At 37.2% G+C, this 26470-nt stretch overlaps 1 protein-coding gene across 2 annotated transcripts in view; it reads left to right on the top strand.

Annotated features, from left to right (window-relative positions):
* The window catches only part of prickle2b (prickle homolog 2b), a 363308-nt gene that overhangs the window by 322635 nt on the left and 14203 nt on the right, over positions 1-26470 (top strand). For both annotated transcript variants that reach the window (XM_061932665.1, XM_061932666.1), the window contains 3 exons: positions 8432-8569; positions 14729-14932; positions 24457-24643. In XM_061932665.1, coding sequence (XP_061788649.1) covers positions 8432-8569; positions 14729-14932; positions 24457-24643 — 529 coding nt within the window. The remainder of the gene's footprint in view (positions 1-8431; positions 8570-14728; positions 14933-24456; positions 24644-26470) is intronic.

The raw sequence follows: 26470 nt of genomic DNA, 5'->3' as shown, positions 1-26470 counted from the left end.
TATATAACTTTCTGAGAACAACCGTCCTCCAAAAAGTTTATGTAATACATGAAATTTCATGTTTTCAACTTTGGTATACAGGTAAAAGCCAGTAAATTAGAATATTTTGAAAAACTTGATTTATTTCAGTAATTGCATTCAAAAGGTGTAACTTGTACATTATATTTATTCATTGCACACAGACTGATGCATTCAAATGTTTATTTCATTTAATTTTGATGATTTGAAGTGGCAACAAATGAAAATCCAAAATTCCGTGTGTCACAAAATTAGAATATTACTTAAGGCTAATACAAAAAAGGGATTTTTAGAAATGTTGGCCAACTGAAAAGTATGAAAATGAAAAATATGAGCATGTACAATACTCAATACTTGGTTGGAGCTCCTTTTGCCTCAATTACTGCGTTAATGCGGCGTGGCATGGAGTCGATGAGTTTCTGGCACTGCTCAGGTGTTATGAGAGCCCAGGTTGCTCTGATAGTGGCCTTCAACTCTTCTGCGTTTTTGGCTCTGGCATTCTGCATCTTCCTTTTCACAATACCCCACAGATTTTCTATGGGGCTAAGGTCAGGGGAGTTGGCGGGCCAATTTAGAACAGAAATACCATGGTCCGTAAACCAGGCACGGGTAGATTTTGCGCTGTGTGCAGGCGCCAAGTCCTGTTGGAACTTGAAATCTCCATCTCCATAGAGCAGGTCAGCAGCAGGAAGCATGAAGTGCTCTAACACTTGCTGGTAGACGGCTGCGTTGACCCTGGATCTCAGGAAACAGAGTGGACCGACACCAGCAGATGACATGGCACCCCAAACCATCACTGATGGTGGAAACTTTACACTAGACTTCAGGCAACGTGGATCCTGTGCCTCTCCTGTCTTCCTCCAGACTCTGGGACCTCGATTTCCAAAGGAAATGCAAAATTTGCATGGTTGGGTGATGGTTTGGGGTGCCATGTCATCTGCTGGTGTCGGTCCACTCTGTTTCCTGAGATCCAGGGTCAACGCAGCCGTCTACCAGCAAGTTTTAGAGCACCTTACTAATAATGCGCCACACTTTGAAGAATGACAAACACATTTCGGGAGAACATCTGCACCTTAACACAACATAAACACAACAGAACAAACACCCAGAATCCCATGCAGCCCTGACTCTTCCGGGCTCCATTATACACCCCTGCTACCACCAACCCCCACCACCCCCTCTGTGCGTCGGTTGAGGTGGGCGGGGTTTGGTAGCGGGGGTGTATAATGTATCCCGGAAGAGTTAGGGCTGCATGGGATTCTGGGTATTTGTTCTGTTGTGTTTATGTTGTGTTACGGTGCAGATGTTCTCCCGAAATGTGTTTGTCATTCTTGTTTGGTGTGGGTTCACAGTGTGGCGCATTATTAGTAAGAGTGTTAAAGTTTTTTTTTTTTTTTATACCTCCACCGTCAGTGTGACCTGTGTGGTTGTTGACTAAGTATGCCTTGCTTTCACCTACGTAGGCAAGCGGAAGCCGCATAAAACGTGTGGCTGATCAGGCACGCTGACTGCAGTGGGTTTCAAATTCCACATAACGGTGTGGGCATCGTGATTGAGACCACTGGTTATACATATCACAAAGCAAAAAAAAAATTTTGGTATGCAGTGTTATTTCATTTAAAATTAAAAAAAAAATGTTCCGGCTCCCATTGTTTTCTATAATTTGTGAAACTGGTCAAGATGGCTCTTTGACTGGTAAAGGTTGCCGACCCCTGACCTAAACAAAACAGCTTACAGGCTACAAAACCTCCTTTTGGTTGCTGACATATGACCCATACGTGCACCAAGTCAGCATAGGGATGGCCTAAAAATGTTTTTTTTTTTTTTAATTAATTCGTCAAAGAAAATAAAATAAATTAGACTTTTGAAAATTGCCAAAAAAATCAAATGTATCAAATGTGATACAAACATTTGTTAGCACCCCTAATTATTATATACCGTATTATAGTTTGTAAAAATAAGAATAAATACCTAAATGTCTGCTTGTCACCTTGACTTGCGATTTCAAAGCAAGTTATCCATCAATTTGTACGTACAAAAATCAAATAACCAAATGCATGGGCAATAATACAACGAGGCGATTATACTTTTATATTCTTACATTCTGACTGCGATGTGAAAACAAGTTTGACACCCCCGTGCCAAACAAATTAGTGAAACACTAAGCATCATGTAGCAATATTGCTCAGTGCTAAACAAGAAATACAAACATAAATAAACAATCGCTTACTGTACAATGTCTGCTCTTACTTTGGTGACGACTGATAGGATGTCCATATCTTTCCGTTCAGATGAAAAATTAGTCATGATGCACACGAAGGTTTAACGAGGAAGTCTCCTTGCAGACAATGCCTTCGGTTGTGTGGTACACATTGAATGTCACAGATGAACAACTTCTAGATTCAAGGCTAAATCCTCCTGTTATCTAGATGGGAGGCATGATTTATGATCTAGAATCATTTTGACGAGACGCGATGATGCGGGAGCAGCAGGATATCGCTGCCAGAAGTCGACATAGCTGTCTGTATCATTGCTTTGCTAAATAATAGTTTGTCTGCGGTAGGGCTGATGAAAACAACATCGCTAGTATTTGGTTAAAGGGGAACATTATCACCAGACCTATGTAAGCGTCAATATATACCTCGATGTTGCAGAAAAAAGACCATATATTTTTTTAACCGATTTCCGAACTCCTGAATAGACCTTACCGGGAAGGCTGAGGAGTACTCAGTCCTCAGCCTTCCCGGTAAGGTCTATTCAGGTGTACTGGAGAGGAGGCTACGCCGGATAGTCGAACCTCGGATTCAGGAGGAACAGTGTGGTTTTCGTCCTGGTCGTGGAACTGTGGACCAGCTCTATACTCTCGGCAGGGTCCTTGAGGGTGCATGGGAGTTTGCCCAACCAGTCTACATGTGCTTTGTGGACTTGGAGAAGACATTCGACCGTGTACCCCGGGAAGTCCTGTGGGGAGTGCTCAGAGAGTATGGGGTAACGGACTGTCTTATTGTGGCAGTTCGCTCCCTGTATAATCAGTGTCAGAGCTTGGTCCGCATTGCCGGCAGTAAGTCGGACACGTTTCCAGTGAGGGTTGGACTCCGCCAAGGCTGCCCTTTGTCACCGATTCTGTTCATAACCTTTATGGACAGAATTTCTAGGCGCAGTCAGGGCGTTGAGGGTATCTGGTTTGGTGGCTGCAGGATTAGGTCTCTGCTATTTGCAGATGATGTGGTCCTGATGGCTTCCTCCGGCCAAGATCTTCAGCTCTCACTGGATCGGTTCGCAGCCGAGTGTGAAGCGACTGGGATGGGAATCAGCACCTCCAAGTCCGAGTCCATGGTTCTCTCCCGGAAAAGGGTGGAGTGCCATCTCCGGGTTGGGGAGGAGATCTTGCCCCAAGTGGAGGAGTTCAAGTACCTCGGAGTCTTGTTCACGAGTGGGGGAAGAGTGGATCGTGAGATCGACAGGCGGATCGGTGCGGCGTCTTCAGTAATGCGGACGCTGTATCGATCCGTTGTGGTGAAGAAGGAGCTGAGCCGGAAGGCAAAGCTCTCGATTTACCGGTCGATCTACGTTCCAATCCTCACCTATGGTCATGAGCTTTGGGTCATGACCGAAAGGACAAGATCACGGGTACAAGCGGCCGAAATGAGTTTCCTCCGCCGAGTGGCGGGGCTCTCCCTTAGAGATAGGGTGAGAAGCTCTGTCATTCGGGGGGAGCTCAAAGTAAAGCCGCTGCTCCTCCACATCGAGAGGAGCCAGATGAGGTGGTTCGGGCATCTGGTCAGGATGCCACCCGAACGCCTCCCTAGGAAGGTGTTTCGGGCACGTCCGACCGGTAGGAGGCCACGGGGAAGACCCAGGACACGTTGGGAAGACTATGTCTCCCGGCTGGCCTGGGAACGCCTCGGGATCCCCCGGGAGGAGCTGGACGAAGTGGCTGGGGAGAGGGAAGTCTGGGCTTCCCTGCTTAAGCTGCTGCCCCCGCGACCCAACCTCGGATAAGCGGAAGAAGATGGATGGATGGATGGATGGATTTCCGAACTCTAAATGGGTGAATTTTGGCGAATTAAACGCCTTTCTATTATTCGCTCTCGGAGCGATGACGTCACATCGGGAAGCAATCCGCCATTTTCTCAAACACCGAGTCAAATCAGCTCTGTTATTTTCCGTTTTTTCGACTGTTTTCCGTACCTTGGAGACATCATGCCTCGTCGGTGTGTTGTCGGAGGGTGTAACAACACGAACAGGGAAGGATTCAAGTTGCACCAGTGGCCCAAAGATGCGAAAGTGGCAAGAAATTGGACGTTTGTTCCGCACATTTTACCGACGAAAGCTATGCTACGACAGAGATGGCAAGAATGTGTGGATATCCTGCGACACTCAAAGCAGATGCATTTCCAACGATAAAGTCAAAGAAATCTGCCGCCAGACCCCCAGGAAAAGAGAGCGGATGAGGGTATGTCTACAGAATATATTAATTGATGAAAACTGGGCTGTCTGCACTCTCAAAGTGCATGTTGTTGCCAAATGTATTTCATATGCTGTAAACCTAGTTCATAGTTGTTAGTTTCCTTCAATGCCAAACAAACACATACCAATCGTTGGTTAGAAGGCGATCGCCGAATTCGTCCTCGCTTTCTCCCGTGTCGCTGGCTGTCGTGTCGTTTTCGTCGGTTTCGCTTGCATACGCATACCTGCCAACTACTCCGGTTTTCCCGTAATTCGTACGGTTTTCATCAACCTATTCCGGGTTACGGTTGCAGTGATAAAAAATACGGTTTTTCATTAATTAAAAAAAAAAAAAGGGTGAAAACTACGCGAATTGCACCTTGTGCAGACAAGATTTTTCGATCGGACACGGAGGAATTAGCGATGTAAAAGACCATGTTGGGACATTAGACAACGTCTAATGCCGTTGCTAGCGATACAAGTGGAAAACTTTCAACGTTTTTCGTCGCCCAAACAGATTCTTTGGATGTGATAAATGCCGAAGTTTTATTTACGGAGGCAATAATTGAGCATGGACTTCCAATCGCACTGGCTGATCACATGGGACAGTTAAATGTTTGTAATGCAACCTTTAAAAATCATTACGCGGTGATCGCGGTCCCAAAAATAAACTTTTCTTGAATGATAATGTCCAGAAAAACTCGCTTTATATTACTATAGAGTCCTTTTAACGAATGAGTTTGATGGTTTATCACAAACCTTAAATGAAAGAAGTCCTTTGTTCTCCTGCACCATGCATGCGCTTTGGCCTTGCTTCGTGTTTAGTGCGCAATCCTGTCGGCTGTATTTCACAGCATGCCTTTGACAACTTGAAGTGGCATAAAACATTTAAAACAAAGGGGTTATAGGAACAATCACTTTGTTGTGTTTTATGCCACTTCAAGTTGTCAAAGACGGTATGCTGGTGCCCGACTGCCACAAGTGGAACAAACATTTGAAACAAAGGGGTTATAGGAACAATCACTTTCAGTGTTTTATGCCACTTCAAGTAAACTTATCATAAAGTTACCATATCATTTTTGCAGTATGATCAATCTGATAGAATAAATTTGGATTTTAGCCACAAAAAGGTAATGACACCAATGTTATCTATTGGAATTGTTTAGTACTGTTATACTGTTAAAAGTGTTTATACTATTTATGCTTTCAAGTCCAAGTTGAAGAAATCTTGTTAAATGTTGACAGCATAACTACCAAAATACAGAAGTATGTCCTTAATATTTTTGCAGTGCTATTTCTGTTGAAAAGTTAAAATGATTACATTAGAGATGTGATGTGCCACTTTTCAAGTGTCTGATGGCTTAAATTAATTTTCATTAATTTTTCATATTTTGAATTCTTTTGAAAGGCTTACAAAAAAACTACATTTGAATTGTAATTCCATGCTATTGACAGGACTATTAATTTTAATGAAGTTAGCTTACCATGTTTACAGTATGATAATTGTGATAGAAATGTGAATTTTAGGCACAGAATATTTTTTACAATTGAACAAGGCAGTAGATTATACAAGCTTGGACAGAAAGTTAATAATGACACCAATTTTTTTTTTTATGGAATTGTTTAGTACTGTTTTACCATTTGTTTACTGTAAAAAGTGTTTATACTGTTTATACTTTCAATTAACAAATTGAAGTCTTGTGAAAGGTTGACAGGATAACTGGCATTAACTGTCAAAATAATTTCAAACTATTGAAGTTAGCTTACAGAATAAACATGTCAATCAACCCATATGATTTTTGCTGTAATATTTTTGTTTTGAAAAGTCACTGTGACTGATAGAAAAGTGATGGTTTTAGCAACATTTTAACCTGTCTGAATGCTAATAATCATTTTGCGTCGGGGGGCGAAGCCTGAACCCCCCACCAGGACTTTGTCCTGGACCTACCGGGGCCTGTGGCCCTTGGACCCTGGCTACTAGGTTTTTCTGATTTCAAAAGTTGGCAGGTATGCCAAACCGATATGGCTCAATAGCTTCAGTTTCTTCTTCAATTTCGTTTTCGCTACCTGCCTCCACACTACAACCATCCGTTTCAATACATGCGTAATCTGTTGAATCGCTTAAGCCGCTGAAATCCGAGTCTGAATCCGAGCTAATGTCGCTATAGCTTGCTGTTCTAGCCGCCATGTTTGTTTGTGTTGGCATCACTATGTGACGTCACAGGAAAATGGACGGGTGTATATAACGATGGTTAAAATCAGGCACTTTGAAGCTTTTTTTTAGGGATATTGCGTGATGGGTAAAATTTTGAAAAAAACTTCGAAAAATAAAATAAGCCACTGGGAACTGATTTTTAATGGTTTTAACCCTTCTGAAATTGTGATAATGTCCCCTTTAGTATTCATGTCACATTATGTATAACAAGTATTGTTGGCCGGTTTTGGATGGGTATTTAGAGGGATTTGTGAGCAAAATAGAGAGCCCCCCCATTGACTACATCGTTAGCGGACTTTTTGTGTACCGTATTTTCCGCACCATAAGCCGCCCTGGGTTATAAGCTGCGCCTTCAATGAACGGCATATTTCAAAACTTTGTCCACCTATAAGCCGCCCCGTGTTATAAGCCGCATCTAACTGCGCTAAAGGAATGTCAAAAAAACAGTCAGATAGGTCAGTCAAACTTTAATAATATATTAAAAACCAGCGTGATGTGGGCGCGCATGGAGTCGTATATCAACATGGACGGAGCTGCGTGAAAAAAGCCACCCGGCCTCTTCGCGTAAACTTACCTTAACCACTCGCTCATCTTTTCTTCATCCATCCATCCCTTCGAGTTAGCTTTTATGATGACGCCGGCTGGAAAGGTCTCTTTTGGCAAGGTCTTCCTTTTGAATATCACCATGGGTGGAAGTTTCTGGCCATTAGCATGGCAAGCTAGAACCACAGTGAAGGATGACTTCTCATTCCCTGTGGTGCGAATATTCACCGTACGTGCTCCCGTTGTATCCACAGTGCGGTTCACAGGAATATCAAAAGTCAGTGGAACTTCGTTGATAATGTTCTCTGGCCGGATCTTTTTTTCAGCTATCTTGTTTTTACAATATGCACGGAAAGTAGCCAGCTTTTCTTGAAAGTCTTTAGGCAGTTGCTGTGAAATAGTAGTCCGTGTGCGGATGGAGAGATTGCGTCTTTTCATGAACCGGAAACCTGTCGCTTAGTAGGAGCCATTTTGTGGTCTTTACAGATGTAAACACACAAAGGAAATGAAACGTAATATCCGCGCGCTTCTTCTTCTTCTTCTACGCGGGCGGGTGGTTGCTTACAGTAGAAGAAGAAGCGCTTCCTGTTCTATGGGGGCGGGTGCTTACCTTGGCGGTTGCTTGCGTAGAAGAAGAAGCACTTCCTCTTCTACGGGGAAAAAAGATGGCGGCTGTTTACCGTAGTTGCGAGACCGAAACTTTATGAAAATGAATCTTAATATTAATCCATATATAAAGCGCACCGGGTTATAAGCCGCACTGTCAGCTTTTGAGTAAATTTGTGGTTTTTAGGTGCGGCTAATAGTGCGGAAAATACGGTATTTATTTATTTTTGACTTAGCATTACATTACATTGCATTACAAAAACAAGAAAAACGTGTGTGCATGTCTTATATAGAGATTGTGAAAAATAGACAGATGTTTACGTATTGCCAGTACGACTGATCCGATAACATGGTCAGAGTGCAGAAGCGTTACTCCATTGACGTCAATCTACCGGAAATAGCCGGAGATATTCGGAGCGGAATATTAAAAACGGCCGACTGAATTTGCGGCATTTTATGACGTTTAGACGGTATTTTCGGATAAACTGTATTCATTCCACAACTGGGGAATTCTTTCAAATCTGTTATAACTCTGTCAATTCTGTCAATGCTAACACTAGCAACCTGCTTGACTCTCGACGCCTTTTCTTGCCCGATCAGGTTCGCTATTGCAACAGCCTGGATGACGAAGAGAAGCGGGAGCTGAAGCTCTTCAGTAACCAACGCAAAAGGGAAAACCTTGGTCGAGGAAATGTTCGCCCATTCCCTGTGACGATGACCGGGGCCATCTGTGAACAGGTACACACGGGTTGTAAATATGACGCAATCAATGACAACAATGATTATAATTGTGTGAATGCTCCAAAGCATTCACACATATGGTTTTAGACACCAAAATTCATCTATTTATTAAATTTATTCAACGTATTATTATTATTCTCCAGATTTTGACGCGTTCAACCTTCCACATTTTCCCCCCGATTCAAACCGTTCCAACTTCAAACTGTTGAACCTATTCAGGAATTCACAAATTCCCAGATTTCCGAGAATTCCAGGTTTTCCGGGACATTTTTCCCATTCCAAATGAATTGGCCATTTTTCAAACTTCCACCATTTCCACATTTTTCAACCTATTCAAACCATTCCACCTTCAACCTGTTCCACCATTCTAGAAATTCAAACTTCTATTTTTCCAGAATTCCTGTTTTTTTTTTCTGGCGACTACTCCTTCCACATTTTTCAACGCATTTCAATTGTTCCAACGTCAAAATATTCCTCTTAATCAGGAAAAAAAACGAAGTTGTTTTTTTAACTTAAAAAATTCCTGGTTTTCCCGAAATTCCAGGAATTCCGTAATACCATTTCTCAATTCAACATGTTACTACTTCAACATTTCTCGACCTATATGAAAAATTTCAACACCAACCATTTCAACTCATTCAGACGATTCAAGTTTTTTACCATTTTCCCAAAAAATCCCGCTTTTCCCGAAATTCCCAATTTTTTCAGAAATTCCCATTGAAATCAATATGACATTCTTCAAAGTTCCACAACTTCCACATTTTTCATCTGATTCAAAAGGTTCCAACTTCAAAATATTCAGCCTGTTCAGGAATTGTGTGCTCTACTTCAACAATTCTACAAAAAATTCCCGGATTTCCCATAATTCCTTTTTCTTTTTTTTTTTTTTGCATTTTCCCCATTCAAAATGAATTGGCCATTTTTCTAACTTCCACAATTCCCAATTTCTTCAACCCATTCTTTAAATTCAAACTACCTTTTTTCCAAGTTCAAAAAAATTCCCGATTTTCCAGAAATTCCCTAATACCATTTACTACTTCAACATTTCTTGCTCGATTTTAACAATTCTAACACCAACCAATTCAGCTCATTCAGGACATTCATGCTCCTAATCATTTAATTAAAAAAAACGCTTTTCCCAAAATTCCCAAATGTTCAGGAAGTTCCAATTGAAATGAATAGGACATTGCTACAAGTTGCACAATCCCCACATTTTTCAACCTATTCAAACCATTCCAACATCAACAAGTCCTTCATTCCGACAGCCATCAGACTGTATAATGCATATGTTCCTTTTTGACTGTACTTAAATGTATAATAGACTCTATTTATGTTATTCACATGTGAATAATGCTGTATAATGGACTGTATGTATATTATTCACATGTGAATAATGCTGTATAATAGTCTGTATTTATATTATTCACATGTGAATAATGCTGTATAATAGTCTGTATGTATATTATTCGCATGTGAATAATGCTGTATAATAGACTGTATTTATATTATTCACATGTGAATAATGCTGTATAATAGACTGTATATATAATATTCACATGTGAATAATGCTGTATAATACACTGTATTTATATTATTCACATGTGAATAATGTTGTATAATAGACTGTATTTATATTATTCACATGTGAATAATGCTGTATAAAAGACGGTATTTATATTATTCACTTGTGAATAATGCTGTATAATAGACTGTATTTATATTATTCACATGTGAATAATGCTGTATAATAGACTGTTTTTATATTATTCACATGTGAATAATGCTGTATAATAGTCTGTATTTATATTATTCACATGTGAATAATGCTGTATAATAGACTGTATATATAATATTCACATGTGAATAATGCTGTATAATAGACTGTATTTATATTATTCACATGTGAATAATGCTGTATAATAGACTGTATTTATATTATTCACATGTGAATAATGCTGTATAATAGACTGTATTTATATTATTCACATGTGAATAATGCTGTATAATAGACTGTATTTATATTATTCACATGTGAACAATTCTGTATAATAGACTGTATTTATATTATTCACATGTGAATAATGCTGTATAATAGACTGTATGTATATTATTCACATGTGAATAATGCTGTATAAAAGACGGTATTTATATTATTCACTTGTGAATAATGCTGTATAATAGACTGTATTTATATTATTCACATGTGAATAATGCTGTATAATAGACTGTATTTATATTATTCACATGTGAATAATGCTGTATAATAGACTGTATTTATATTATTCACATGTGAATAATGTTGTATAATAGACTGTATTTATATTATTCACATGTGAATAATGCTGTATAAAAGACGGTATTTATATTATTCACTTGTGAATAATGCTGTATAATAGACTGTATTTATATTATTCACATGTGAATTATGTTGTATAATAGACTGTATTTATATTATTCACATGTGAATAATGCTGTATAATAGACTGTATTTATATTGTTCACATGTGAATAATGCTGTATAATAGACTGTATTTATATTATTCACATGTGAATAATGCTGTATAATAGACTGTACAGAGCCTTAGGTTCGGTATAGAGGCGTACCGAATTCCCACGCCGTGTGCGTTTGAAGTGAAAGACAGGAAGAGTTTCATGCATTATGCACTTTAATCAAATCCAAGTGGTCATAAAAGGCAAAGTCGTCGCCACAGTAGCGGAATCGTGCACAGCACTTCTTCAATCGCCGCCCTTAAAGGTGAGTTGTGGCTTCGTGTAGCCACGCCTTTGACTCGCTCTAACAATAGTAGGGATTACTCTCTTTTTGAAAGTATTTTTAGACAGAACCACTACAATAATCAATCAAATATAATGAAAGCCTACAGGATTATAAGATGATGTTGGTGTTAACTCGGGAACTGCAGACATCCTAAATGTCCTTTCGGCGTCATGTGACAAAGGGCAGTCACGTGCTGGGCGTGGAGTCGACAACTGGCAATTTGCAGGCTTTTTTTTTTTACGACATGTGAGAAGTGATGTATGTGGACACATAAAGTCCAGTGCCAGTTGTCTTCTGTAGCAATGCACTGTGGGAAGGTTGTGTTCAAGGGGCTTAGCGGGCATAAATATAGAAATAGTCATGTTTGTCTCTAGGGATGTCCGATAATATGGGACTGCCGATATTATCGGCTGATAAATGCTTTAAAATGTAATATCGGAAATTATCGGTATCTGTTTCAAAATGATCGGTTTCAAAAAGTAAAATGTGTGACTTTTTAAAACGCCGCTGTGTACACGGACGTAGGGAGAAGTACAGAGCGCCAATAAACCTTAAAGGCACTTTCTTTGCGTGCCGGCCCAGTCACATAATATCTACGGCTTTTCACACACACAAGTGAATACAGGCCACACTGAGGGTGGCCGTATAAACAACTTTAACACTGTCCCAAATATGCGCCACACTGTGAACCCACACCAAACAAGAATGACAAACACATTTCGGGAGAACATCCGCACCTAAACACAACAGAACAAATACCCAGAAACCCTTGATCTAAATTACCTTGCATTTGAAAATAAGGTCAACTCTTCAGAAAATGGGGGTAAATACGGGAAATTTAGCCGCAGCCCTTCCATCCTGAGATCCTTTTAAGTATGTCCGATGAATTATCTTAATGTGGTCAGATGTTTCATGTCTTTTTCTGTGTCTTTCATCAAGCTGACGTGTGAGCTGTCACACTCAGACCAACGTAGTGTTTGTCTTTAAATAGCATCTAACACTTTAGGGACCAACCGGCCTAAATCTGGCATGAAACATTGCCTCAGTGCCCCGTCAAATTAAATGTTGACTGTTTTTTTTGCCACATGTAAAAGGCCTTCTGGTACCACAATGTGAAATAAGAGAAACCAAAAACCTACCGGTGATTGTAATATTGTGCACAACATCAAGCGTTACTTCGTGTTGCAGCGCCTTGGGTGATGATATATAGTTTCTATTCACACACACACACACACACACACACACACACACACACACACACACACACACACACACACACACACACACACACACACACACACACACACACACCAGTGACGTGCGGTGAGGTTGATGGCTGGTGAGGCACTGACTTCATCACAGTCAGATTTACAAACATATGAACCCTAAAGAGTATCTTATTCACCATTTGATTGGCAGCAGTTAGCGGGTTATGTTTAAAAGCTCATACCAGCATTCTTCCCTGCTTGGCACTCAGCATCAAGGCTTGGAATTGGGGGTTAAATCACCAAAAATGATTCCCGGGCGCGGCGCCGCTGCTGCCCACTGCTCCCCTCACCTCCCAGGGGGTGAACCAGGGGATGGGTCAAATGCAGAGGACAAATTTCATTACACCTAGTGTGTGTGTGACAATCATTGGTACTTTAACTTAACTTTAACTTTACACATACAAACTGTAGCACACAAAAAAGCACATTTAATAAAAAAAAATTTATTATTGTCTTACCTTTACTTAGAAATTAAGTCCATGCGCCGCAACTAAAGCCCTCACTTAAACTTTCCACGTGCAAGATTGAATCTATTTAAAAAAGTGTAACCGAGGGTTTATAAATGTCGCCTATACTGTATGAAACTACAAAATAACAAACACGGAGGCTCCAGTTTACACGAGGACCACTTTATTTACCTTCTTTCAAAAACCTCCGCTCCACACCGTGTCATCACTTCCGCTCTTAGCGCCTTCAAAAAAAGAGCTCAAGGCATATACTGTATAACAGCGCATAACAGGAACTTAACATCACAAAGAGGAAAGCCCATGAAAATAGGTTACAAAAGTTATTTAATAAGAAGCCAAAAAGTGCAAAAACAATCATGTTCGTGTTGGAGGAGTTGTGAATTAGGTACACCTGCAGTCTGCAGGTGTACCTAATGTTGTGGCCCTGCAGTCATTCACAACTCCTCCAACACCAACATTATTGTTTTTGCACTTTTTGGCTTCTTATGAAATAATTTTTTTAAATAGATTCAATCTTGCACGTGGAAAGTTTAAGTGTGGGCTTTAGTTGATACAACAATTCTACGGCGGGGGTGCAGGAGGCGAGCCTCAGCCAGTGCGTCTTTTGCAGCCGTTTTATGATCGCTCAGCACAAGAAATACTTTACACACATACAGTTGTTGACAAAATACACTGTACATTATATACCTCAGCTAACTAAACTATGGAAATGTATAATATAATTCATATAGCAATACGGTCTCACTGCACAGCAGGCCAGCAGTTAGCCGAGTCATTGCGCAATCCATGTTGCGGCACTGAGTGACGTGCCTCAACTGGCTGCTGTTCACCGCACCGTCTCTTCTCAGTATTTGAACGGCAAATGTGAAAATTCAGCGATTTTGAATAAAAATAATCTAAAACTGGTGAAGTTAAATGGAAAATAACTTTATAGTATAATCACTGGATACATATAACAATTTAATTTTTCTTTTTCTTTTTACATTTTTTTTCTTTCCATGATGACAGGTGAGGCCCCGCCTCACCTGCCTCTAGTGACTGCACGTCACTGACACACACACACACTGGTTATCATTTGGAATGGGGACCAAGTTTTTGATCGTGACTTGTGGGGACCAGCCTTTCTACAGGTTGTGGAGGCATAAAAAAAATGGTGTAAAATGTCCACTGCCCAGTTAGCTCATACACGTCTTTAAATCTCTGGATTGATGAAGTAATGTGCTCATCATTCTTACTGGGGACCCTGGGGAAAAAGAGTTAATATGGTTCATGGGGACCACATTTAAATAATTTTGCATTATTCACACAAATTTGTACATGACTACTGAGGACTTAGTTGACTGGACTGAGTTCAGAATCTTCAGAATGGATCTGACTATCATTTAAAAAGGTTTCCCATTCGGGGACCTCTTTTTTTGTCCCCATACCGTCAGAGGTCCCCTAAAGGTACATAGAGCCTGTAGGTTTGAGACCCCCGATTAAATGGGATGTCTGTGCAAAGATGATGATGCTTAGAGCAGCCATAGAGGTAGTCCACAGGTACATTTACATGATCGCACCGCTGCATGGTGTCACTTGGGAGTTGTGGTGGTCCTGCAGGAAGACTTCACCGTGTTGACATTCCTCCTCTCCTGTTTCCCGGCAGTGCGGGGGCCAGATAAACGGCGGCGACATCGCTGTGTTTGCCACGCGCGCCGGCCACGGCATGTGTTGGCACCCGGCCTGCTTTGTGTGCAGCATGTGCAGCGAGCTCCTGGTGGACCTCATCTACTTCTACCAGGACGGAAAGATCTACTGCGGACGGCACCATGCGGAGAGGCTGAAGCCGCGCTGCACAGCTTGTGACGAGGTAGACGCCCGTCTCCGGCATCGTGATGAACACACACACACACACACACACACACACACACACACACACACACACACACACACACAGTCTGCATATTGCTCAGCTATGCACTTAACTGCTGTCATATGATGCTCATTGGTTTTACACACACACACGTTCTTGTATTTGTTAGCTTCTTGAGGCCTCTGAAAAATGCCTACCTCTTTAGGACCACCCTTTCTAGATATATAAAGATTTGTATTTACAACATTAATAATATATACTATAGTAATAATATATATAATATTTTTTATTTTTTTTTGTAATTGGTTTTTAATCTTTATTATTTACTTCAAATTATTACAGTAATTTATTTAATTTTTTTAATACATTTTGGCCAAAGGGGGCGCATTTCAATGTCTTACACACACTTGTTATTTCTTATGTTGACCAGAGGGGGAGCACTTTCAGTCAATTTGAAAAATCCCTCCTTTTTGGGACCGCCCCTAATTTTGATAGATTTCACCTGGCGGGCTTTTTGGGGGGATGAATAGGGAAGTCCTTCTTTAGCTGCCGTCTCGTTTTATCATATATTGCTGCCTTTGCACTTGTCAATGTTTGCTTTTGTACGCACATTAAATCAACAAAAAAATCATGACTTTGGAGCAATGTTCACGGACTCTGGTATTTGGCTCTTTATCAGATGCAATGGTTCTCCGTATTGGGACCATGATTTATGTCATCACTTGTTCACCGGTCCTCAAATGGAAGCTACTTTTTCTTGTTGATGTCTCAAGAAGGGTAGAAATACAAGACGACACAAACATACATTCTTGTATTTGTTACCTTCTTGAAAATGCCTACCTCTTTAGAACCACCCTTTCTAGATATATATAAAGATTTGTATTTTCAACATAATATATACATACTATGCAAATATAAAAAAGTTAAGCTTTTAGTTATTTATTTATTTTTATTTATTTTTTTTGTAATTGGTTTTTGATATTCATTATTTCCTTCAATTTATTACAGTATGTCTCGATATACATTTTTTTTAATTTATTTTTTTATTAATTTTGGCCAAAGGGGACGCATTTCAATTTCTTACACACACTTGTTATTATATACCTGTATGTTGACCAAAGAGGGAGCACTTACATTTTTTTACACACACTTGTTATTTCATATGTTGACCAGAGGGGGAGCACTTTTAAAACCGAGGATTTGAAAAATTCCTCCTTTTTGGGACCGCCCTAATTTTGATAGATTTCACCACCAGGGGTGCAAATGAGACATTCTCTATTAGATGCAATGGTTTTCCGTATTGGGACCATGATTTATGTCATCACTTGTTCACCGGTCCTCATATGGAAGCTACTTTTCCTTGTTGCTGTCTCAAGAAGGGTAGAAATAGAAGAACACACACATACATTCTTGTATTTCATACCTTCTAGAGACCTCTGAAAAACGCCTACCTCTTTAGGACCACCCTTTCTAGATATATAAATATTTGTATTTACAACATTAATAATATATACATACTATGCAAACATAAAAAAGTTAAGCTTTTAGTTATTTAGTTATTTTTTATTTATTTTTTTGTAATTGGTTTTTAATATTCATTATTTCCTTCAATTTATTACAGTATGTCTCCATATACATTTTTTTTAATTTATTTTTTTATTAATTTTGGCCAAAGGGGGCGCATTTCAATTTCTTACACACACTTGTTATTATATATGTTGACCAGAGGGGGAGCACTTCAAATTTTTTAAACACACTTGTTATTTCATATGTTGACCACAGGGGGAGCACTTTTAAAACCGAGGATTTGAAAAATCCCTCCTTTTTGGGACCACCCTCATTTTGATAGATTTCACCACCAGGGGTGCAAATGAGACATTCTCTATTAGATGCAATGGTTTTCCGTATTGGGACCATGATTTATGTCATCACTTGTTCACCGGTCCTCATATGGAAGCTACTTTTCCTTGTTGCTGTCTCAAGAAGGGTAGAAATACAAGACGACACAAACATACATTCTTGTATTTGTTACCTTCTTGAAAATGCCTACCTCTTTAGAACCACCCTTTCTAGATATATAAAGATTTGTATTTACAACATTAATAATATATACATACTATGCAAATATAAAAAAAGGTAAGCTTTTAGTTATTTTTTTAATTTTTTTATTTTTTGTTTGTAATTGGTTTTTAATATTCATTATTTCCTTCAAATTATTACAGTATGTCTCCATATATACTTTTTTTTTTTTTTTAATTTAATTAATTTTGACCAAAGGGGGCACATTTCAATTTCTTCCACACACTTGTTATTTCATATGTTGGCCACAGGGGGAGCACTTAAAATTTTTACGCACACTTGTTATTTCATATGTTGACCAGAGGCTGAGCATTTAAATTTGTTACACATACTTGTTATTTCATATGTTGACCAGAGAGGGAGCACTTAAAATTGTTTACATACTTGTTATTTCATATATTGACCAGAGGGGGAGCACTTTTAAAACCGAGGATTTGAAAATTCCCTCCTTTTTGGGACCGCCCTCATTTTGATAGATGTCACCACCAGGGGTGCAAATGAGACATTCGCTATTAGATGCAATGGTTTTCCGTATTGGGACCATGATTTATGTCCTAACCCGTTCACCGGTCCTCATATGGAAGGTACTTTTTGTTGTTGATGTCTCAAGAAGGGTAGAAATACAAGACGACACAAACATACATTCTTGTATTTGTTACCTTCTTGAAAATGCCTACCTCTTTAGAACCACCCTTTCTAGATATATATAAAGATTTGTATTTACAACATTAATAATATATACATACTATGCAAATATAAAAAAAGGTAAGCTTTTAGTTATTTTTTTTATTTTTGTATTTTTTGTTTGTAATTGGTTTTTGATATTTATTATGTCCTTCAAATTATTACAGTATGTCTCCATATATAAAAAATTTTATTTTTTTATTTTATTAATTTTGGCCAAAGGGGGCGCATTTCAATTTCTTACACACACTTGTTATTATATATGTTGACCAGAGGGGGAGCACTTCTAATTTTTACACACACTTGTTATTTCATATGTTGACCAGAGGGGGAGCATTTCAAATTTTTTAAACACACTTGTTATTTCATATGTTGACCAGAGGGGGAGCACTTTTAAAACCGAGGATTTGAAAAATTTCTCCTTTTTGGGACCGCCCTAATTTTGATAGATGTCACCACCAGGGGGTGCAAATGAGACATTCTCTATTAGATGCAATGGTTTTCCGTATTGGGACCATGATTTATGTCATCACTTGTTCACCGGTCCTCATATGGAAGCTACTTTTCCTTGTTGATGTCTCAAGAAGGGTAGAAATACAAGAACACACACACACATTCTTGTATTTGTTACCTTCTTGAGACCTCCGAAAAACGCCTACCTCTTTAGGACCACCCTTTCTAGATATATAAATATTTGTATTTACAACATTAATAATATATACATACTATGCAAATATAAAAAAGTTAAGCTTTTAGTTATTTATTTATTTTTTATTTATTTTTTTGTAATTGGTTTTTAATATTCATTATTTCCTTCAATTTATTACAGTATGTCTCCATATACATTTTTTTTAATTTATTTTTTTATTAATTTTGGTCAAAGGGGGCGCATTTCAATTTCTTACACACACTTGTTATTATATATGTTGACCAGAGGGGGAGCACTTCAAATTTTTTAACCACACTTGTTATTTCATATGTTGACCAGAGGGGGAGCACTTTTAAAACCGAGGATTTGAAAAATCCCTCCTTTTTGGGACCACCCTCATTTTGATAGATTTCACCACCAGGGGGTGCAAATGAGACATTCTCTATTAGATGCAATGGTTTTCCGTATTGGGACCATGATTTATGTCATCACTTGTTCACCGGTCCTCATATGGAAGCTACTTTTCCTTGTTGATGTCTCAAGAAGGGTAGAAATACAAGACGACACAAACATACATTCTTGTATTTGTTACCTTCTTGAAAATGCCTACCTCTTTAGAACCAACCTTTCTAGATATATATAAAGATTTGTATTTACAACATTAATAATATATACATACTACGCAAATATAAAAAAGGTAAACTTTTAGTTATTTTTTAATTTTTTTATTTTTTGTTTGTAATTGGTTTTTAATATTCATTATTTCCTTCAATTTATTACAGTATGTCTCCATATACATTTTATTTTTATTTATTTTTAATTAATTTTGGCCAAAGGGGACGCATTTCAATTTCTTACACACACTTGTTATTTCATATGTTGACCAGAGGGGGAGCACTTAAAATTTTTTACACACACTTGTTATTTCATATATTGACTTTTAAAAGCGACACACAGTCAATTTGAAAAATCCCTCCTTTTTGGGACCGCCCTAATTTTGATAGATTTCACCACCAGGGGTGCAAATGAGACATTCTCTATTAGATGCAATGGTTTTCCGTATTGGGACCATGATTTATGTCATCACTTGTTCACCGGTCCTCATATGGAAGCTACTTTTCCTTGTTGCTGTCTCAAGAAGGGTAGAAATAGAAGAACACACACACACATTCTTGTATTTCATACCTTCTAGAGACCTCCGAAAAACGCCTACCTCTTTAGGACCACCCTTTCTAGATATATAAATATTTGTATTTACAACATTAATAATATATACATACTATGCAAATATAAAAAAGTTAAGCTTTTAGTTATTTATTTATTTTTTATTTATTTTTTTGTAATTGGTTTTTAATATTCATTATTTCCTTCAATTTATTACAGTATGTCTCCATATACATTTTTTTTAATTTATTTTTTTTATTAATTTTGGCCAAAGGGGCCCATTTCAATTTCTTACACACACTTGTTATTATATATGTTGATCAGAGGGGGAGCACTTAAAATGTTTTAAACACACTTGTTATTTCATATGTTGACCAGAGGGGGAGCACTTTTAAAACCGAGGATTTGAAAAATCCCTCCTTTTTGGGACCACCCTCATTTTGATAGATTTCACCACCAGGGGGTGCAAATGAGACATTCTCTATTAGATGCAATGGTTTTCCATATTGGGACCATGATTTATGTCATCACTTGTTCACCGGTCCTCATATGGAAGCTACTTTTCCTTGTTGATGTCTCAAGAAGGGTAGAAATACAAGACGACACAAACATACATTCTTGTATGTGTTACCTTCTTGAAAATGCCTACCTCTTTAGAACCAGCCTTTCTAGATATATATATAAAGATTTGTATTTACAACATTAATAATATATACATACTATGCAAATATAAAAAAAGGTAAGCTTTTAGTTATTTTTTTTATTTTTGTATTTTTTGTTTGTAATTGTTTTTTGATATTCATTATGTCCTTCAAATTATTACAGTATGTCTCCATATATACTTTTTTTTTTTTTTTAATTTAAAATAAATTTTGGCCAAAGGGGGCGCATTTCAATTTCTTACACACACTTGTTATTATATATGTTGACCAGAGGGGGAGCACTTAACATTTTTTAAACACACTTGTTATTTCATATGTTGACCAGAGGGGGAGCACTTTTAAAACCGAGGATTTGAAAAATCCCTCCTTTTTGGGACCGCCTTAATTTTGATAGATTTCACCACCAGGGGGTGCAAATGAGACATTCTCTATTAGATGCAATGGTTTTCCGTATTGGGACCATGATTTATGTCATCACTTGTTCACCGGTCCTCATATGGAAGCTACTTTTCCTTGTTGATGTCTCAAGAAGGGTAGAAATAGAAGATCACACACACACATACTTGTATTTGTTACCTTCTTGAGACCTGAGAAAAATGCCTACCTCTTTAGGACCACCCTTTCTAGATATATAAATATTTGTATTTACAACATTAATAATATATACATACTATGCAAATATAAAAAAGTTAAGCTCTTAGTTGTTTTTTTTAATTTTTTATTTTTTTTATAATTGGTTTTTAATATTCATTATTTCCTTCAATTTATTACAGTATGTCTCCATATACATTTTATTTTTAATTTTTTTAAATTAATTTTGGCGAAAGGGGACGCATTTCAATTTCTTACACACACTTGTTATTATATATGTTGACCAGAGGGGGAGCACTTCAAATTTTTTAAACACACTTGTTATTTCATATGTTGACCAGAGGGGGAGCACTTTTAAAACCGAGGATTTGAAAAATCCCTCCTTTTTGGGACCACCCTCATTTTGATAGATTTCACCACCAGGGGTGCAAATGAGACATTCTCTATTAGATGCAATGGTTTTCCGTATTGGGACCATGATTTATGTCATCACTTGTTCACCGGTCCTCATATGGAAGCTACTTTTCCTTGTTGATGTCTCAAGAAGGGTAGAAATACAAGACGACACAAACATACATTCTTGTATTTGTTACCTTCTTGAAAATGCCTACCTCTTTAGAACCACCCTTTCTAGATATATATAAATATTTGTATTTACAACATTAATAATATATACATACTATGCAAATATAAAAAAAGGTAAGCTTTTAGTTATTTTTTGTATTTTTGTATTTTTTGTTTGTAATTGGTTTTTGATATTTATTATGTCCTTCAAATTATTACAGTATGTCTCCATTTATACATTTTTTTTTTTTTTTTTTTTAATTAATTTTGGCCAAAGGGGGCGCATTTCAATTTCTTACACACACTTGTTATTATATATGTTGACCAGAGGGGGAGCATTTCAGATTTTTTAAACACACTTGTTATTTCATATGTTGACCAGAGGGGGAGCACTTTTAAAACCGAGGATTTGAAAAATTCCTCCTTTTTGGGACCGCCCTAATTTTGATAGATTTCACCACCAGGGGTGCAAATGAGACATTCTCTATTAGATGCAATGGTTTTCCGTATTGGGACCATGATTTATGTCATCACTTGTTCACCGGTCCTCATATGGAAGCTACTTTTCCTTGTTGCTGTCTCAAGAAGGGTAGAAATAGAAGAACACACACACACATTCTTGTATTTCATACCTTCTAGAGACCTCCGAAAAACGCCTACCTCTTTAGGACCACCCTTTCTAGATATATAAATATTTGTATTTACAACATTAATAATATATACATACTATGCAAATATAAAAAAGGTAAGCTTTTAGTTATTTTTTTTATTTATTTTTTTGTAATTGGTTTTTGATATTCATTATGTCCTTCAAATTATTACAGTATGTCTCCATATATACTTTTTTTTAATTTTTTTATTTAATTAATTTTGGCCAAAGGGGGCGCATTTCAATTTCTTACACACACTTGTTATTATATATGTTGACCAGAGGGGGAGCATTTCAGATTTTTTAAACACACTTGTTATTTCATATGTTGACCAAAGGGGGAGCACTTTTAAAACCGAGGATTTGAAAAATCCCTCCTTTTTGGGACCACCCTAATTTTGATAGATTTCACCACCAGGGGTGCAAATGAGACATTCTCTATTAGATGCAATGGTTTTCCGTATTGGGACCATGATTTATGTCCTAACCTGTTCACCGGTCCTCATATGGAAGCTACTTTTCCTTGTTGATGTGTCAAGAAGGGTAGAAATAGAAGATCACACACACACATTCTTGTATTTCTTACCTTCTTGAGACCTCCAAGAAATGCCTTCCTCATTAGGACCAGCCTTTCTAGATATATAAAGATTTGTATTTACAACATTAATAATATATACATACTATGCTAATACAAAAAAGGTAACCTTTTAGTTATTTTTTTTATTTTTTGTTTGTAATTGGTTTTTAATATTCATTATTTCCTTCAAATTATTACAGTATGTCTCCATATACATTTTTTTTTAGTAATGTTTTTATTAATTTTGGCCAAAGGGGGCGCATTTCAATTTCTTACACGCACTTGTTATTTCATATGTTGACCAGAGGGGGAGCACTTTTAAAAGCGACACACAGTCAATTTGAAAAATCCCTCCTTTTTGGGACCGCCCTAATTTTGATAGATTTCACCACCAGGGGGTGCAAATGAGACATTCTCTATTAGATGCAATGTTATTGGGACCATGATTTATGTCATCACTTGTTCACCGGTCCTCATATGGAAGCTACTTTTCCTTGTTGCTGTCTCAAGAAGGGTAGAAATACAAGAACACGCACACACAGACGATCATTCTTACACCATAAACCTTCTCTTCAGTTCTAATGATCTCCTGACTATTAACACTAACTTCCCCTTAAAGGGGGACAATGGCACTAAAATGGTACTTAAAAGGCACATCTGTCTTTAACAAGGGCTATAAAAGGAAATAAACGTTTTATTGAGGTTATCACATGGTTGTCGGCGATTAATCGCAAATAAATGCTACCTAACACTATTTTCAAGTATTTAATTGGACTTCTAAAGTGCACAGCAGTGCTCTTTTCCTTGCGTTGTGTTAGAGATACTAAGTGATCAAAAGCCTTGTGAGAGAGGGTCTAGATTAGGGCTGCACTATTTCGAGAAAAAACTTTTTTCTCCAAAATTGCAGTTTGATTTGCCATGCTTATGTTTTATTTACATAAAAATGGATCAAACTGCCAAAATAACGAGTGAATGAAGACAAATTGTCAACATATTCTAGTCTCAAGGTGCCCACACAGGATTTCAATGAGTAATAGATAGAGATGTCCGATAATATCGGACTGCCGATATTATCGGCCGATAAATGCTTTAAAATGTAATATCTTAAATTATCGCCGCTGTGTACACGGACGTAGGGAGAAGTACAGAGCGCCAATAAATCTTAAAGGCACTGCCTTTGTGTGCTGGTCCAATCACATAATATCTATGGCTTTTCAGGACAAATACCCAGAAACCCTTGCGGCACTAACTCTTCCGGGACGCTACAATATACACCCCCCGCTATCTCCTACCCCCCCCCCCCCCCCCCCCCCCCCCCCCACTTCAACATGTCCCAAATTCCAAGCTGCTGTTTTGAGGCATGTAAAAAAAAATAATGCACTTTGTGACTTCAATAATAAATATGGCAGTGCCATGTTGGCTTTTTTTTTTCCCATAACTTGAGTTGATTTATTTTGGAAAACCTTGTTACATTGTTTAATGCATCCAGCGGGGCATCACAACAAAATTAGGCATAATAATGTGTTAATTCCACGACTGTATATATCGGTATCGGTTGATATCGGAATCGGTAATTAAGAGTTGGACAATATCGGCAAAAAAAGCCATTATTGGACATCTCTAAACAACACCAAGTCAGAAAAGTGTCAATAACTCAGTGTTGTGTTATAAAGTGATGGTACAACCGCTTCAGTTTACAACACAGCAGGCTGGAACAATTTAACTGGCTTAAAGATGGTTTAATTAGTGTCATTAGAAGCTGCCACCAAAGGTCCAAAGAAGCCCAGGAATGACACAGATCCACCTGGACTACCACCTGGACTAAACTGCCAACACTGTAGTGTCTTATCACAGCCAAGGTTTTATCTCCTGATCTCATTTCTTCCTTTTTTTTTTCTGTAGATCATCTTGGCAGACGAGTGCACTGAAGCCGAGGGCCGTCACTGGCACATGAAACACTTCTGCTGCTTCGAGTGTGAGACGGTGCTGGGGGGCCAACGCTACATCATGAAGGAGGGGAGACCCTACTGCTGTTCCTGCTTCGAGTCGCTCTACGCCGAGTACTGCGATTCCTGCGGGGAGCATATCGGTACGTTCCACATTACTGCTTAACACTAGAACTCCCGGGGTTTTCTTACTCCCTTCTGCAATACCCAGAAGGCAGCCAAAAGGCTGTTAGTTTGAAATTCGCCACTTAATGAACAACATTTAGCCCTTTCTACTGAGTTCTCCTGTTGCTGCAGGACTGTAGGTCATATTAGCTATAAATATCTCTGTTCTGATTATAAATATTATTTCTTGTGTAGTCCATATTCAAGTGGCCTTTCTGCTATTGACTTTTTACTTTATATTGTTATTTGATAGTATTTGTTTCTGTACAATTGTCCTTAAAATATTGCTACAGTGCATAATTATTGTACAATGACAACTTTTTTCTAAAAAAAACAAAACTTTTTCATAATATATAAAATTACAATTTTATTTTGCAATCATTTCTGACATAATTCTCGTACAATGAAAACGTTTTTTCTTATGTAGTCCATATTCAAGTGCCCTTTTGCAAACTGCTATTGACTTTTTAGTTTAATATTTTTATTTGATAGTGTTTATGTTCATTTTCCTGTAAAATTTAGAATTGTGTCTTAAAATATTCCTACAGTGCATAATTCTTGTACAATGACAACTTTTTTTTTTTACAATATTTCTAACTTTTTTTTTTTTAAATACTTTTTCATAATATATTTAACTTTAATGTTGTAAAATGACATAATTTTCTCGTGCAACATTTTTTTTCTTAGAATATTCCTAAAAATTCTTGTATGAAATATTTTTCTCACAATAATTCTACTTTTTTTCTAAAAAATAATATTACTTTTTTCCCCACAATATATTTGACTATAGTAATTTTTTATTAAAATATTTCTACACAATTCGTGTAAAATACCTTTTTTCTCATAATATTGTGTTTTTCTAAAAATAAAAGGACTTTCACAATATATTTGACTTTAATGGTGTAAAACGTATATTTTTTTTTATTCTAACTTTTTTTCTCAATATATTCTGACATGATTCTTGTAAATAAATAAATGATAAATGGGTTGTACTTGTATAGCGCTTTTCTACCTTCAAGGTACTCAAAGCGCTTTGACACTACTTCCACATTTACCCATTCACACACACATTCACACACTGATGGAGGGTACAATGAAAACTTTTTTTCTTATGTAGTCCATATTCAAGTGCCCATTTGCAAACTGCTATTGACCTTTTAGTTTAATATTTTTATTTGATAGCGTTTGTTTCTGTTCAATTTTCCTTAAAATATTCCTACAGTGCATAATTCTTGTACAATGACAACTTTTTCTCACAATATTTATAACTTTTTCCTAAAAAAAAATAAAAATACTTTTTCATAATATATTTAACTTTAATCTTGTAAAATGACAATTTTGTCTAGCAACTTTTTTACTTGACTTTAATGGTGTAAAAGGTATAATTTTTTTTATTCTAACTTTTTTTCTCAATATATTCTGACATAATTCTTGTACAATGAAAACTTTTTTATTATGTAGTTTGAACGTTTTCTCACAATATTTCTAACTTTTTTCTAAAAAAAATATATATATATACTTTTTCATAATATATTTAACTTTAATCTTGTAAAATGACAATTTTGTCTAGCAACTTTTTTTTCTTAGAATATTACTAAAAATTCTTGCATGAAATTTTTTCTCACAATAATTCAACTTTTTTCTAAAAAAAATATGACTTTTTTTCCACAATTTATTTTACTTTAGTCATTTTTTCTTAAAATATTTCTACACAATTCATGTAAAATACCTTTTTTCTCATAATGTGTTTTTCTAAAAATAAAAGGACTTTCACAATATATTTGACTTTAATCGTGTAAAAGGTA

Source organism: Nerophis lumbriciformis, linkage group LG38 (assembly GCF_033978685.3).
Source record: "Nerophis lumbriciformis linkage group LG38, RoL_Nlum_v2.1, whole genome shotgun sequence".
Taxonomy (NCBI): Eukaryota; Metazoa; Chordata; class Actinopteri; order Syngnathiformes; family Syngnathidae; genus Nerophis; species Nerophis lumbriciformis.
This window is presented reverse-complemented; position numbering and strand designations above follow the sequence as displayed.